Source organism: Erinaceus europaeus, chromosome 23 (genome assembly GCF_950295315.1).
Source record: "Erinaceus europaeus chromosome 23, mEriEur2.1, whole genome shotgun sequence".
In the NCBI taxonomy this organism is placed as follows: Eukaryota; Metazoa; Chordata; class Mammalia; order Eulipotyphla; family Erinaceidae; genus Erinaceus; species Erinaceus europaeus.
In genome coordinates, this window is record NC_080184.1 from 1,899,429 (window position 1) to 1,914,788 (window position 15,360).

At 53.7% G+C, this 15,360-nt stretch overlaps 2 protein-coding genes across 2 annotated transcripts in view; both read right to left on the minus strand.

The window, feature by feature from the left end:
• Positions 1-972, minus strand: part of PTPRS (protein tyrosine phosphatase receptor type S) — a 78,170-nt gene extending 77,198 nt beyond the window's left edge. The window contains exon 1 of the mRNA XM_060182073.1: positions 839-972. The gene's annotated coding sequence lies outside the window, so the exon portion shown is untranslated. The remainder of the gene's footprint in view (positions 1-838) is intronic.
• LOC132535627 (basic proline-rich protein-like) overlaps positions 1-12,698 on the minus strand; it is a 31,812-nt gene extending 19,114 nt beyond the window's left edge. Inside the window, exons 1-4 of the mRNA XM_060182238.1 lie at positions 12,575-12,698; positions 1,128-1,186; positions 858-989; positions 130-232 (exon numbers count right to left, since the gene is read on the minus strand). Of these exons, the coding sequence (XP_060038221.1) occupies positions 130-232; positions 858-989; positions 1,128-1,186; positions 12,575-12,698 (418 nt within the window). The remainder of the gene's footprint in view (positions 1-129; positions 233-857; positions 990-1,127; positions 1,187-12,574) is intronic.
• Between the last annotated feature and the right edge of the window lie 2,662 nt (positions 12,699-15,360).

Consider the following 15,360-nt stretch of genomic DNA (forward strand, 5'->3'; position numbering starts at 1 on the left):
GTCTCCCCGCAGGGCGCCCCCTCCCCGCCCCGCCCCGATGACGTCACCGACGCCCCAGCCCCCCCGGGGGTCCCAGCCCGGCTGCAGGGGGGTGTTTCCCCACTCCGGGGATCCCCAGGGGTCCCCCACCCGCGTCTGCATCCAGGGGGGCCCCGGACCTTCCGTCCGCCGGACTCCCAGGGGCTGGGTGAGGGAGTTGGGGGAGGCTGAGCTTCCTCCGCCACTGGGGGGCCTGCGGAGGGGCGCCGGGGCCGCAGAAGGGTGGGGCCGGTGTGCCCCCTTGGGTCCCACCCCCACCCCCACCCCCACCCCCACCCCCGGGAATTCACAAGGCCAGCAGGATGCCGAGAGGGGATGATGGGCAGAAGGAAGAAGGCGTGAAGTTGGGGGCCAGCCCCCCGCCCACAAAAAAAGTGGGGGGTCATCAGCAGAACAGAGACGGCGAGCCCCCCTTTCATGTGCATCCATCCGTCCCGGGCTGCTGTCCACTCCGGGGTGTCCACGCTGGCCCCCCAAGCCTCCAGGGGACCCCCCCTCTCAAGCAGAGCACCAGGGCGAAGGGGGCAGCACCCCCATTTGCAGCCTCGGGCCCCGCCCGCACCCAGGGGTGCTGGGTGCAAGCCCCCCCCAGCTCGGGGTGTCTGTGGGGGGGTTGTGGGGTGCAGACGCCGCCCCGGGGTGCAGCCTCGCACAAAGGGACAAAGCCGGCGCGATGCCCACCGCCTCCCCCGCCCGTGAGCCGGTGCTCTCTGCAAAAAAAAAAAGAAAAAAAGGCTGCATGCACGGCCGGGGGATGCACGCCTTGCACCCCCTGCACCCCCTGCACCCTCCCGTGCACCCCCCGCATGCGCCGGTACCTGCAGGCGGCTGCCCCCGTCGGCCCGGCCGGGCCTGGGACCCGGGAAGCGTGCGGAGCCCGGCCGGGCGGGCGGACTCTCACTGCGGCGCGCGCCCCGGGCTGACGTCACCTCCCGGGCCGGGGGCGGGGCCTGCCGGAGGGGTGGGCGGGGCCTGTGGGGTGGACGTACCGCGCCGGCGCAACCGCGGCCACGCCCCCGTAGCCTCGGGGGGCGTGGCCTTGCGGTCACGTGGGCTGGCGGGGGCCTTTAAAACGGAGCGGGCGCAACCGGCAGAGGCGCAGAGGGAGCTGGGCGAGCCAAGACGCCTGCCGGCTCCGGGGGCGAGGCTGCAAGGCGCGGGCCCTGGGGAGCTCAGTGCCAGGGACGGATGACAGCCCATCTAGGCTCCTCCATGGCTCCCCAGTGCCGTTGAAAATATATATATTTTTAAACATCTGTAATGGTCACCCCCCCCTACCCACTCCACCACCCACCCCAGAGCTTGCATGCACCCAGGGAGCTTGGGATCCCCCCCAGCCACAGAGCCGGGGTCTTGGGGGACCCAGTGAACAGACATCTCACCTGCCTTCAGTTACGCACCTGCCCGAGCTGGGGGTGGGGGGCCCAAGTCAACCTGCAAAATGGGGGGCGGGGAGGTAGGTAGAGGCTGGGGGTTCTCACCTGGGCGGAGGAGGTTAGCTGCCCAGGTGGAAAGAGGGTCTAAAAAGGCGGGAGTGGGGGCGCACCGGGTTGAACGCACGTGTTCCAAGGTGCAAAGACCCGGGTTCGAGGCCCCGGTCCCCACCTGCAAGGGGAAAGCTCCACGTGGTGGAGCAGGGCTGCAGGTGTCTGTCTCTCTCCCCTTTCCCTCTTGATTCATGACAGTGTCTAGCCAATAAATAAATAAAATTAAAAAAATAAAAGAACAGAAAAGAAATTGCAGGGTGGAGGTTCTGCAGGGGGTGGTTCTGCCAAGAGACTCTCTTGCCTGAGGCTCCAAAGTCCCAGGTTCAGAACATCCCCTGCAACACCATGAGCCAGACCTGAGCAGGGCTCCGATAAGGATAAGAAAGAGCATATAGTGAATTTATTTTGGACTCCCAAGCACGAGGTCCTGGGTTCGAGTCCCACCATCACGTACGCCAGAGGAAGGCTCTCTTATCTCCTTCTCTGTCATTAATATATAAATCTAGGACATCAATAACAATAATAGCTACAACAATAAAACAACAAGGGCAACAAAAGGGAATGAATAAATAAATACATCTAGGGGCCAGGTGGTGGTATGCCTGGTTGAACACACACATTACAGGGCACAAGGACTCAGGCTCGAGACCCCAGTCCCCACCTGCAGGGGCAAATCTTCACGAGTGGTGAAACAGGGCTGCAGGTGTCTCTCTGTCTCCTCTATCTCCCCATTTCCTCTCAATTTCCCTGTCTTTTTTTTTTTTTCCTCCAGGGTAATTGCTCGGGCTCAGTGCCTGCACCACAAATCCACTGCTCCTGGAGGCCATTTTCCCCATTTTGTTGCCCTTATTGTTTTATCGTTGTGGTTATTATTATTGTTGTTATTGCTGTCATCGTTGTTGGATAGGACAGAGAGAAATGGAGAGAGGAGGGGAAGACAGAGAGGGGGAGAGAAAGACAGACACCTGCAGACCTGCTTCACCGCCTGGGAAGCGACTCCCCTGCAGGTGGGGAGCTGGGGGCTCGAACCGGGATCCTTACGCCGGTCCTTGCGCTTCGCGCCACGTGACCTTAACCCACTGCGCCACCGCCGGACCCTCCCTCTGTCTCTTTAATAAGAGAGATTTTTAAAAACTTTTTAAAGAAATGAATGGTTTCCAGGATGCCAGGCCCCCTGGTCTCTGGAATGGATATATTTGTTCAGAAGTTTAGGAGAGGAGGGCGGGGAGGGGGGGTTGAGATGAAAACTTGGGGTAATTCCCCCCTTCCTCTGATGCTGTTGATTCATTCATCCTCAGCCAAAGATGCAGAGAGAGACACATAGGCACTAACCCAGGGAAGAAAAAATAAAAAGCCCCGAGAAGGCGGAAGTCATAAATAGGAGGAGAGGAGAAACGAGCGTGAATAATTGAACAAGAAGCCTAAATTAAGCCTGGACATTCCTGCTGCCCGGACATGGCCAGACTCACAGTGTCCCGTGTCCTCTCTGTCACGGGACAGGCACGGGACCCCTTAGCCGGCTCTGGTCTCCACAGCCCAGCAGTGGGGGACCCTCCCTCCTCCCCCCAAAAAAAAATCAATTGGAAATTCTTTTTTTTTTTTTTTCCTCCCTTAACGCTCTTATGGCGCAATGGATAAAGCGCTGGAATCCCAGATAGGAGGTCCTGGGTTCGATTCCCCAGCATCACATGTTCCAGAGGGAAGCTCTGCTTCTCACATGCTCTTGTAAATAGTTGCATTTAAAATAAAAAAAAAGGGGGGTTCCGGCGGGAGCGCAGCGGGTTAAGCCCACGTGGCGTGAAGCACAGGGACCTGCGCAAGGATCCCAGTTCAAGCCCCCGGCCCCCCACCTGCAGGGGAGTCGCTTCCCAGGAGGTGAAGCAGGTCTGCAGGTGTCTGTCTTTCTCTCCCCCTCTCTGTCTTCCCCTCCTCTCTCCATTTCTCTCTGTCCTATCCAACAACAACAACAGCAATAACAACAATAATAACCACAACAATGATAAAAAAACAACAAGGGCAATAAAAGGGGGAAAAATAGCCTCCAGGAGCAGTGGATTCGTGGTGCAGATACTGAGCCCCAGTAATAACCCTGGAGGCAAAAAAAAATTTTTAATAAAAATAAAAAACAAAATAAAATCACTCCTGAATGCAAAATAAATAATAAAGGGTCAGGTGAGAGAAAGAGCGTGATGGTTCTGTAAAAAAGTCTCCAGGCAGAAGCTCTGAGGTCCTGGGTTCAATCCCCAGCACCACCATCAACCAGGGCTGAGCAGGGCTCTGGGGAAAAATAAAATAAAATAAAATAAAATAAAATAAAATAAAATAAAATGAAATAATAAAATATAGGCTAATCCCAAGTCCTGCGTGAGTGATGCTGCCCTCTCTGCCCCCACCCCCCCTCCGTCACCGGCATTCCTGTGAAACCTCCCAGCCTCAGTGCCTTTGCCCTGGCCGTCCCCTTGGGCTGAATTTCTCTTTTCCTCTTCGAATCTCAGAACCCCTTCCATCCACCGGCTGGCTTTCCCTCCTTGCCGAGACCCTCATCACACCTTGGGAGCTCTTTCCTGGCTCCTGGCTCCTGGCTCCTGGCTCCTGGCTCCTGGCTCCTGGCCCCCGCAGCTGGGATCTTGAAGGTCGGCTTCAGCTGTGCCTCAGTTTATCTACCTGGAAGGGGGAGGGGCTTAACCAGGGGCCGGGCAGGGCCTTACCTGGCTCCAGGGGTGACTCCATCTGGGGCACCTGGTGGACGTGGTGAGACCAGGGGGCAGGTGCCCCCACCCAGGGTCAACAGGACAAAAACACAACCCCTAAGATACCTTTCACAGTCTTTCTTTCCTTCTTGCTCTCTCTTCCTCTCTCCTTCCATCTCTCTCTCTCTGTTCTTCCTTCTCTTTTTCTTTTTTGTAAATGTGTTTTTCCTTTCCTCTTTAATATTTATTTATTTATTTATTTCTTCCCTTTTGTTGCCCTTGTTTTATTGTTGTAGTTATTATTATTGATGTCGTCATTGTTGGATAGGACAGAGAGACATGGAGAGAGGAGGGGAAGACAGAGAGGGGGAGAGAAAGACAGACACCTGCAGACCTGCTTCACCGCCTGGGAAGCGACTCCCCTGCAGGTGGGGAGCCGGGGGCTCGAACCGGGATCCTTATTCGGTCCTTGCACTTCGCACCACCTGCACTTAACCCGCTGCACTACCGCCCGACTCCCCCCCCCCCAAATATATATTTAATAAAAAGGAAAGGGACTGTAGAGAAATGGAAAGAAGATCTAGGTTCATGGATCAGAAGATTCCATATTATTTTTAAAAGAAAAGAAAGACAGAATAAATAAATAGAGGTCGGAGGCCAGGCAGGGGCGCACCTACTTGAATACACACATTACCGTGTGTAAGGACCTGGGTTTGAGGACCCCTCCCCACTGCCTCCAGGTCCCCACCTGCGGGGCGCGGGGGAGCTTCCCACCCAGCGGATCAAGGCTGCAGGTGTGTCTCCTCTGTCTGCCACTTTCTCTTTGGGAAGGACAAAAAAAAATCACAATAAATGAGTCTGCCAGGAATGGTGGAATCCTACTGGCAGGAAACCCTGACAGCCAAAAAATATATAAATAAATAAAGATAAAATAAGGCACCCCCACCCACCAGCTCCCTTACTAGGAGTCGGTCAGCAAACGTCGGGTCTGCAGGGTGCCAGGCCGGAGGAGGGACCCGGGGGCTCAGAGGCCTGTCCAGGGTGGAGGGCTCCCGTGTGTGACCCCCTGCACCACCCCAACTTGGAGTGGGAGCACCCTCCCTGGCTCCCACCCTGCTGGCGGAGCGGGGGGGGGGGGGGGGAGGACCTGGCAGAGGAGATGGCGCTCCGGATAAAACGGGAAAGTGCTAAATAAATCTGCCAGTTCCGTGTCCCAGTTACCAGCCTCCCCGCCTGCCGGGATGGGGGGGAGCTGGAGGTGGCTGGGGAGCCCCAAGGTCACCTGGGGGGGCTGGGGGGCGCACGCCCCCTCCCCAACCTGCTGACATCTTCTGTCGCCCCCTCCCCCCAAGGGTGTCTTTGTGGGGACAGAAAAAAGCTTCCTGGGGAGGGGGGTGGGAACTGGAAGATAGCCAGACCCGGGTTTGAGCCCCTGGGCCCCACCTGCAGTGGGGGGAAGCTTCATGATCAGTGGAGCAGGGCTGTGTCTCTCTGTGTCTGTCTCCCTCTTTATCTCTCTCTCTCCCCTTCATCCTCTAAAGAAGAGAGAGAGAGAGAGACAGAGGAGTCCATTGCAAGTGGAGGAATCAGACAGTCACAGAGCCCCAGGCTTCACCCTGGTGGCTGAAAAAAAAAGAAAAAAAGAAAAAAAGAAAAAATTAAAAAAGAAAAGATAGGGGGTTGGGCGGTAGCGCAGTGGCTTAACGCACATGGCGCAAAGCTCAAGGACCAGTGTAAGGATCCCGGTTCGAGCCCCCGGCTCCCCACCTGCAGGGGAGTCGCTTCCCAGGCGGTGAAGCAGGTCTGCAGGTGTCTGTCTTTCTCTCCCCCTCTCTGTCTTCCCCTTCCTCTCTCCGTTTCTCTCTGTCCAATCCAACAATGATGACGACATCAACAATAATAACTACAACAACAATAAAACAAAGGCAAAAAAAGGGAATAAATAAATATATAAAAAAGATTTTTTTTAAGTTTTTTTTTTTTTTTTTTTTTTTTAACCAGAGCCCTGCTCATCTCTGAGTGATGGTAGTGTAGGGGATTGAACCTGCGACTTTGGAGCCTTAGGCAGGAGAGTTTCTTTGCAGAACCATTATGCTATCTACCCTCCACCCTCTTTTTGTTTTTTTCATTTTAATTATTTTATTCCTTCCCCAAGTGATGTTGGGAGAGCTAAAAAAGAAAGATAAGATGGTTTCATGTGCTGGGAAGGGAAAGAGAATGCAGAGAGGGAGAGAGAAAGGCAGCAAGAAAGAGGGGACGGGGAGAGGGGGGGAGAGAGAAGGGAGAGGGGAGAGAGAGAGAGAGAGAGAGAGAGAGAGAAGGAGAAAGCAGAGCCTCCCTCTGGCACCTGCAAGGCCAGAGATGGAACTCAGAACCTCAGGCCTGAGAGTCCAAAGTTTTATCCACTGCAACCCCTTCTGGGCCATATTTCTTTCTTTCTTTTTTTCATTCTTCTTGTTGTTGCTGTTAATTAATGTCTATTTATTTTCCCCAGAGTCCTGCTCAGCTCTGGCTGAGGAACCCAGGACCTCTGAACCCAGGACCTCAGAGCCTCAGGCAGGAGAGTGTCTCTACAGAACCCCTGTGCTGTCTCCCGGCCTTCAGACCGGCTCAGAAGCATATTCGGGGGTGGGGGATCCCCTGAGCTGGACAGCCTTGTGAACACCCAGAGGAACCCCGGTTCTGACAAAGGCTGGGTGATTGGTCCCGCACCCTGACTTTTTTTTTCTGTCTCTGTACTCTGTCCCAAGCACCTTTGGGTGGGGGTCTCTTTGCAGAGTGAAAGGGGGGATCTCCGGGCCCAGGCTGCACCCCGCCACCACAACCTCTGGGTCTCTCCTCAACCAGCTGCTAGTTAAACCCAAATGGGGGACCAGCCCCCCTCACCCCTCCCTGGGGAAGCACCAGCCAGAGGCCCCCTGCCCCTTTTCAGGAAACCTACAAGAGAACCTGGTTGCCCCAAGTTGCGTCATTGTTCTGAGGCTGGGTCCCTGGAGGGAGGGCGGGGGACACGGGTGACCTCACCCGCTCAGAGCTGCCAGTGTCACCCCGGGCTGGGAGCCAGGAGCCCAGGAGCCCAGGGCTCTGCCTGCACTCGGTGCCCTGAATTCACGGATTATAGCCCCCGAGGATTTTTATTTGACTTTTTTTATTTTTTTGCCTCCAGGGTTATCGCTGGGGCTCGGTGCCTGCTGAATCCACTGCTCCAGGAGACTTCCCCCCCCCCTTTTTGTTGCCCTTGTTGTTTTATCATTGTTGTGGTTATTATTGTTGTTGTTGTTGATTTCATTGTTGTTGAATAGGACAGAGAGAAATGGAGAGAGGAGGGGAAGACAGAGAGGGGGAGAGAAAGACAGACACCTGCAGACCTGCTTTACCACCTGTGAAGCGACTCCCCTGCAGGTGGGGAGCCGGGGGCTCAAACCGGGATCCTTACACCGGTCCCTGCGCTTTGCGCCATGTGCGATTAACCCGCTGCGCTACAGCCCGACTGCCTGACTTTTTTTTTTTTGAGGGGGTCACAGTAACCAGGAACCACATTCAGATGCCTCAGCTCTGGCTGCAAACTGGAGTTAATTGGCTTACACACAAATATTTTTGATATTTATTCTGAGAGAGGGAGGAGAGACCCCACAGCTCTGCCCACCCTCCATGGGCTCCCTGGGTGCTGTGCCTGGTGCTGAGAGAGGAGAGACCCCACAGTCCTGCCCACCCTCCATGGGCTCCCTGGGTGCTGTGCAGGGTGCTGAGAGAGGAGAGACCCCACAGCCCTGCCCACCCGCCATGGGCTCCCTGGGTGCTGTGCCTGGTACTGACATGGGATACTTTTGGGGGTGTCCAAACCCATGGCCTGGGACCCCCACCCTGAGCACATCCTTGAGAACTGATTCAAAGGAAGAGCAGTTAAAGCAGCTGAGGTGTTGGCACAGCTGACAGGTCTCGGACTTGCAGTTGTGAGGTCCTGGGTTCGAGTCTCAGTGCGGCAGGTGCCAGAGTGGTCTCTGTCTCTCTACTACTTGTGAGATTCTTTCTCTCACATATTGTGAAAGCAATGTATCTTAAAGAAAAAAAATTTTAAAGGAGTATTTTTACCAAGAGGTGGTACGGCGGATAAAACATGAAACTCTCGGGTCGGGCGGTAGCACAGCGGGTTAAGTGCAGGTGGCACAAAGCGCAAGGACCGGCGTAAGGATCCCGGTTCGAGCCCCCGGCTCCCCACCTGCAGGGGAGTCGCTTCCCAGGTGGTGAAGCAGGTCTGCAGGTGTCTGTCTTTCTCTCCCCCTCTCTGTCTTCCCCTCTTCTCTCCATTTCTCTCTGTCCTATCCAACAACGATAACATCAATAACAACAACAATAACTACAACAATAAAACAACAAGGGCAACAAAAGGGAATAAATAATTAAATAAATATTTTAAAAATACATTAAACTCTCCTGCATGAGGTCCCAGGTTCGATCCCCAGCCTCTCCTGTGTCATTGGGGTGGTCTGCTTCTCTCTCTTAGAAATAAATAAATCACATTTAAAAATAAATGAAATTGAGCGCACACATTACAGTGCACAAGGACCCAGGTTCAAGCCCCAGGTCCCCACCTGCAGGGGGAAAGCTTCACAAGTGAAGTGAAGCAGATCTGCAGGTGTCTCTCTGTCTCTCTCCCTCTCTCTGTCTCCCCCTTCCCTCTCAATTTCTGGCTGTCTCTATCCATTAAATAAATAAAGAGAATGATAATAATTAAAAGCAAATAAATAATTTTTTTTTAAAAAGGAGACTCTAGGGACAAGAAGTGACCCCCGACTGAGACCCCAGACCCTAGAATTCAGCAACAAACCTGTGGGACCCCCTCCCTCTTCCTGAACCCCAGCACCACCCTGCTTTCGACCTGTCTCTGACTCTCGAACCCGGGGCCGACAGTTTATGAGCCTGGAGTTGGGGGGGTGTTGTGAGAGCAGAAGGGTAAGAAAAAAAATTTTTTTAAACCCCAAAAGGTCACCAACTATAATTGAATTTTCCCTGAGATAAAAATAGCATCTTTGTCATACTTTAAAATGGTTCTGAGAGAGAGAGAGAGAGAGAGAGAGAGAGAGAGAGAGAGACTGCAAGCAGCAAGAGAGAAAGAGGGGGGAGGAAGGGAGAGAGAAAGGGAGGAAGAGAGGAAGAGAGGGAGAGGGAGGGAGGGAGGGAGCAGCAGAGCCTCTACTGACACCTGAAATGCTGGCGCCCCCTGGTAGCTGTTCTGGGGAGCACAGATGCTATAAGCACATGTCTGCCTGCACCTGAACCCCTCTACCCACCTCCCCAAGTGCCACCTCCAAGTGGGCCCCCTGAATTTCTCTCTCTCTCTCTCTGTCTCTCTGTCTCTCTTTCTCAGAGCCCTGCTCAGCTCTGGCTGATGATGGTGCTGGGGATTGAACCTGGGACCTCAGAGCCTCAGGCAGGAGGGTCTTTTCCTTAGTAATACGTTATTTACTTAATGAGAAGATACATGATAGAGATAGATAGATAGATAGATAGAAGAAAGAGAGAGACCCCAGGACCCTGCTCTGCTCAGGCAGGAGTGTCTTTTTCTTTGGAATATATTGATTATTTACTTTAAGAGATAGAGAAAGAGAGAGGGCAAGAGAGATAGTGGGGGGGGGACCAGAGGCCTGTTCACCTCTGGCTGATGGTGAACTTAGGGATTGAACTTGGGACCTCAGAGCCTCAGGCAGGAGAGGTTTTTTTTGCATAGACCCTATGCTGTCTCCCCAGCCTTATTATTATTATTATTATTCCAGAGCCCTGTTCACCTCTGGCTGATGGTGGTGCTGGGGATTGAACTTGGGACCTCAGAGCTTCAGGCAGGAGAGTTTTTTTTTGCATAGACCCTATGCTGTCTCCCCAGCATCATCATTATTATTATTATTATTATTATTATTATTATTATTATTATTATTCCAGAGCCTTGCTCAGCTCTGGCTGATGGTGGTGCTGGGGCTTGAACCTGGGACCTCAGAGCCTCAGGCAGGAGAGTCTCTTTGCAGAACCCTGTGCCTTCCCCCCACCCTGCCACCTGACCCAGATGACCCCCCAGGGGACAGTGCCCACAGGGGTGCAGGACAGAGACTTGGTGGGTGGAGGCCGCTGTCTGTGTGTCCTCAGCTGCCACCACAGCCCTGTCACCTCCTTGTGACACCCGCCGGTGGTGAACTCGGGTCCCCCTGTTGACCCCCGGCCCCTGTGTCTGTGTCCCGGGTCCTCCCCCGCCCCCTGTCCGTCTGTCCCTGTCGTCTAGCCAGCAGTTGGGAGAGGCCAGGAACAGCTGTTCCCACAAAGGAACATCTGGGTGGCATGTGGCCGACATCTGGCGGGGGCGGGCAGGCGTCTCCCAGAGGCTGGGTGCCACCCCTCCCCCTGTCGTCTCCGGGGCCGTCTGTCTGCGTCCCCCCGCCTGCTGGGGTGGGGTGCTGGGCTCTCTCCTCCTTCCCCTCCTCCTCTTAGAGCCAACATCACAGCCGTGGGGACCCCAAGCTGGGTGCCAGCCCCCCGTCACCCGCCCCAATGGGTCCCAGCCTGTCCCCTAGCCTGGCTGCTCCCTCCTGGAGCCCCTAGCATCTCCACAAAGGCCTCCTGCGCCCCCTTCCCACTCACGCCCCAGCCTAAGCACCTTAGTCCCTGCTGCGTCCCTTCAAACGGGCCAGTGTTCATCATTCACCCTCCTCCTCCTCTTCCTCCTCCTTCGCCTCTTCCTCCTCTTTCTCTTCCTCCTTCTCTTCCTTCTCTCCCTCCTCCTCCCCCTTCTTTCTTCTCCTCTCCTTCAGGAGCAGAGACCATAAGCAGACAAGATTTCACTGTTCCTCAAATCAACTTATTATTATTATTATTATTATTATTTTACTCAGAGAGACAGTAAGAAGAGAGAGACACTGAGAAACACAGCAGCTTCAGAGCTTCTGCTGTTTGGAGCCAGGGCTTAAGCTAGGGCCGACTGCCTTCCAGGATAAGCTCTCTTTCTCTAACCCACCATTACTATTATTATTATTATTATTATTATTATTATTATTATTATTATTACTATATGTATTTTGCAAGAAGAATCAAAATCTTCACACATGTGAAACCACCAGCAGCAAGATTTCTTTTTATTTACATACAGGGTTGGACAGGGGCGCACCTGGCTGAGCGCACCTATTACAATGTGCAAGGACCTGGGTTCGAGCCCACAGTCCCCACCTGCGGGGGGAAGCTTTGCGAGTGGTGAAGCAGGGCTGCAGATGTCTCTCTGTCTCTCTCTTCCTCTTTTTCTCCCCCACCCTCTTGATTTCTGGCTGTCTCTATCCAATAATAAATAAAGTTCATTACTTTTTAAAAAGGATTTAATTATTAATAAGAGAGAAGCAGAGCCTCCCTCTCACACATGTGATGCTGGGGCTCAAACCTAGGACATGAGGCTTGAGAGTCCAATGCTTTATCCACTGCACCATTTCTTGGGCCTCCTGGGACCATTTATTTTTCTTTTTTTAAAAAAATATTTTATTTGGAGCCAGGTGGTGGGTGCATCTGGTTGAGCGCACATGTCACAATGACCCAGGTTCGAGTCCCCAGTCCCCACCTGCAGGGGGAAAGCTTCCTGAGTGGTGAAGCAGGGCTGTAGGTGTCTCTCTGTCTCTTTTCTTCTCTATCCCACCCTTCCCTCTTGATTTCTGGCTGTCTCTAGCCAATAAATAAATAAAGATAATAATAAAAACTTTAAATATTTTATGTATTTATTGGATAGAGACAGCCAGCAATCGAGAGAGGAGGGGGAGATAGAGAGATACCGAGAGGCAGCTGTGGTCCTGCTTCCCCACTCACCAAGCTTTCCCCCCTCAGGAACCCAGGTGCATTCAACCAGGGGCCCCCTGATTTTTTTTATTCTTTATCTCAGAGACAGGTAGACAGACAGGGGAGAAACTCCCCAGCCCCTCTCCACCATCCATGGTGCTCCCATGTGATGCTGGGTCTCGAACCCAGAACCAGTAAGGTGTGTGTTCTACCACCGTGAGCAATTATTTGATTTATTTCTTCCTATCCCCCGGGTTCTGGTTCCAGCCGGTTTTGCCTGGTCTGCACTGGGGGAGGGGGGCAGCCCCCCTGGGAGAAGGTTCTGGAAGCAGACTGGGCGGAGGGGTACCTCTCTGCTTCTCTGCGGAGTCCACAGTGTGGGTTTCCTTGGCAGAAGTTGGGGGTAGGGGGCTCTGGGTAGTTTGGGGGTGCGCTTCCCCAGTCTCATCCATCCTCCCCTGGGGGCGGGGTGGGCAGCACAGGGGAACCCCGTTGCAGGGCCCTGGATGCTGGGGGATGCCCAGGCCCTGGGCCCTGCCTGTGACCCCCTTGGGGCACCTGCACACAGCCAGCCAATCAGGATGGCGTGCGGTTGCCTGGCAACCATCTCCATGGTGCCCAGGCGCTGGGTCCTCGGGTGAGGGGCGCAGGGGGCGCGGAGGATGCTGGGCTCCATCGCCATGGCAACGTGGGCAGCTGCGGGAGGCCAGCCCAGCTGGTACCCAGGCGCTGTCCCCGCCCCCCCCAACTCCAGCGCAGATGGGGGAAACTGAGGCCTGGGGACCATCTGCTTCCTCCCCTGCATCTAGGGTGACCCTGGCAGATGGGAACTGTACCCCACTCCTGGGAGAGAAGTGGAATGGGGAGGGGGTCCCCAATAAGGAGTGAGGTCTCCCCAAGAGAGACAAGGTGGTTTCATAACCCATGACCCATGGACTTAACCCGGCCAGGGCAATCTGGGGGGCGGGGGTTTCTGGGAGGAGGTGAGGTAGCTATCAAACCAGCGCAGGTGGGGGTTACATCGCCCAGCCGCTGCCCCAGATTCCTTTCCCGTCTGAGGTCTGAGTCACGCCTTCTGGTGGGAAGAGAATTAAACAAACAGAGAGGGGCTCCCCAGACTCCTCGCTTCACGGGCCAACGGGGCTGGGGGGGGGGGGGCGGCTGAGCTTTGAACCCTGGAAGGTTCATCATCTGCTCTCTCTGCTGGTGAATTTTGATTTTTTTTTTTAACAAGGAGAAGGATGATAAAAACAGGTCAACAGGGGGCTTGGGGCTCTGGGATCTGAAGGGGCTCATGTAGGGGGCTGAGTTCGGGGGGCTGGAGCCGCTGAGGTGTGACTCCAGGTGGCAGACAAATGAGGAAGAAATGGAGACTAGGGTGGGAAGGAGGTGGGGCGGGGGTGCTGGTTCTTGTTATTCTGCCTCAACCGCTTGTCGCACATTTGGGTCTTGTTCTCAGGCCTGAGGCTCTGGGTTCAAGAACCAGCATTGCAGGTAACAGAGGGAGGCCCTACTTCTCTCTCGTTAATAAATAAATAAATACATTATTTAATAATTATTCATTGATTACGGACAGGCTTGGTGTCCCTACCAGGGCTCAGTTTGGACACTGAGCTGTGGGCCTTGTGTGATTCTGAAGCCGAAAAATAAATAAAAAAATAAATAAACCAAAGCACAGAAACCAGTTTTTTTTTGTTATATTTATATATTTATCTATTTACTATTGCGTAAAGAGAAAAACTGAGAGGACAAAGGGAGAGAGACCTGCAGCCCTGCTCCACCACTTGTAAAGCTTCTCCCCTGCAAGTGGGGACTGGAGCTTCGAACCTGGGTCCTTGCGCACTGTCATGTGAGCACTGAACCAGGTGCGCCACCCCTTGGCCCAAGGAACGAGATTCTAGTCTTGACAAAGATCTTGAAAACCAGCTTCAGGTATAGCTGGTTCCAGGAACCAAAGGAACTCTTGCTAGACATGTCTCTCTCTGCCACTAGTATTCTCTCTGAGTTATTTCCCCAGCCGCCTTTAGAAATGACAATATAGGGAGTCGGGCTGTAGCGCAGCGGGTTAAGCGCAGGTGGCGCAAAGCACAAGGACCGGTGTAAGGATCCCGGTTCCAACCCCGGCTCCCCACCTGCAGGGGAGTCGCTTCCCAGGTGGTGCAGCAGGTCTGCAGGTGTCTGTCTTTCTCTCCTCCTCTCTGTCTTCCCCTCCTCTCTCCATTTCTCTCTGTCCTATCCAACAATGACAACAACAATAATAACTACAACAATAAAACAACAAGGGCAACAAAAGGGAATAAATAAAATAAATAAATAAATAAATAATAAAATAAAAAAAGAAATGATAATATATATATATAATTTTATCATTTATTGAGTAGAGACAGACAGAAATTGAAAGGGGAAGGCAGAGATAGACAGACACCTACAGACCTGCTTCACAACTTGTGAGGCTTTGCCCCTGCAGGTGGGGAGAAGGGACTCAAACCCGGGTCCTTGCACATGTTAATGTGTGGGTGGGCTTTACTGGGTGAGCTAGCTCCTGCCCCTTTCATTTTTTAAAGATGTATTTATTTATAAGAGACAGAGACACATACAGAGAGAGAGAGAGAGAGAGAGACACCAGAGCCCTGCTGAGCTCTGGCTGATGGTGGTGCTGGGGACTGAACCCAGGACCTCAGAGCTTCGGGCAGGAGAATCTATTTGCAGAACCGTCTCCCTGGCTCTATTCCTTCCTTTTTATGTGTTAACCACTTCTTTAATAGTAGAGAGAAGGGGGTTGGGCAGTGGTGCAGTAGGTTAAGCGCATGTGGCGCAAAGTGCAAGGACCGACGTAAGGATCCCGGTTTGAGCCCCCGGCTCCCCACCTGCAGGGGCGTCGCTTCACAGGCGGTGAAGCAGGTCTGCAGGTGTCTGTCTTTCTCTCCCCCTCTCTGTCTTCCCCTCCTCTCTCCATTTCTCTCTGTCCTATCCAACAACAAACAACATCAACAATGGCAATAATAGTAACCACAACGAGACTACAACAATAAGGGCTACAAAAGGGGGAAAAAATGGCCTCCAGGAGCTGTGGCTTCAAGCCCAGCAATAACCCTGGAGGAAAAAAAAAATAGTAGAGAGAAAGAGAGGAGGAGAAGGAGGAGAGGGAAGTAGAACCTCACTCTGGCCCACGCTATGCCGGGGATTGAACCTGGGGCCTCAGGCCTGAGAGTCCTGTGCTCTGTGCTCGGTGGCTGAATCCCCTGCCCCATGGGAGCCCGGCGAGTGGAGGGAAGGAACCCGGGAGTGGGGGGATGGTGAGGGGGATTCATGGCCACGAAAGAGTTCACTCCCACTCCCAGCAC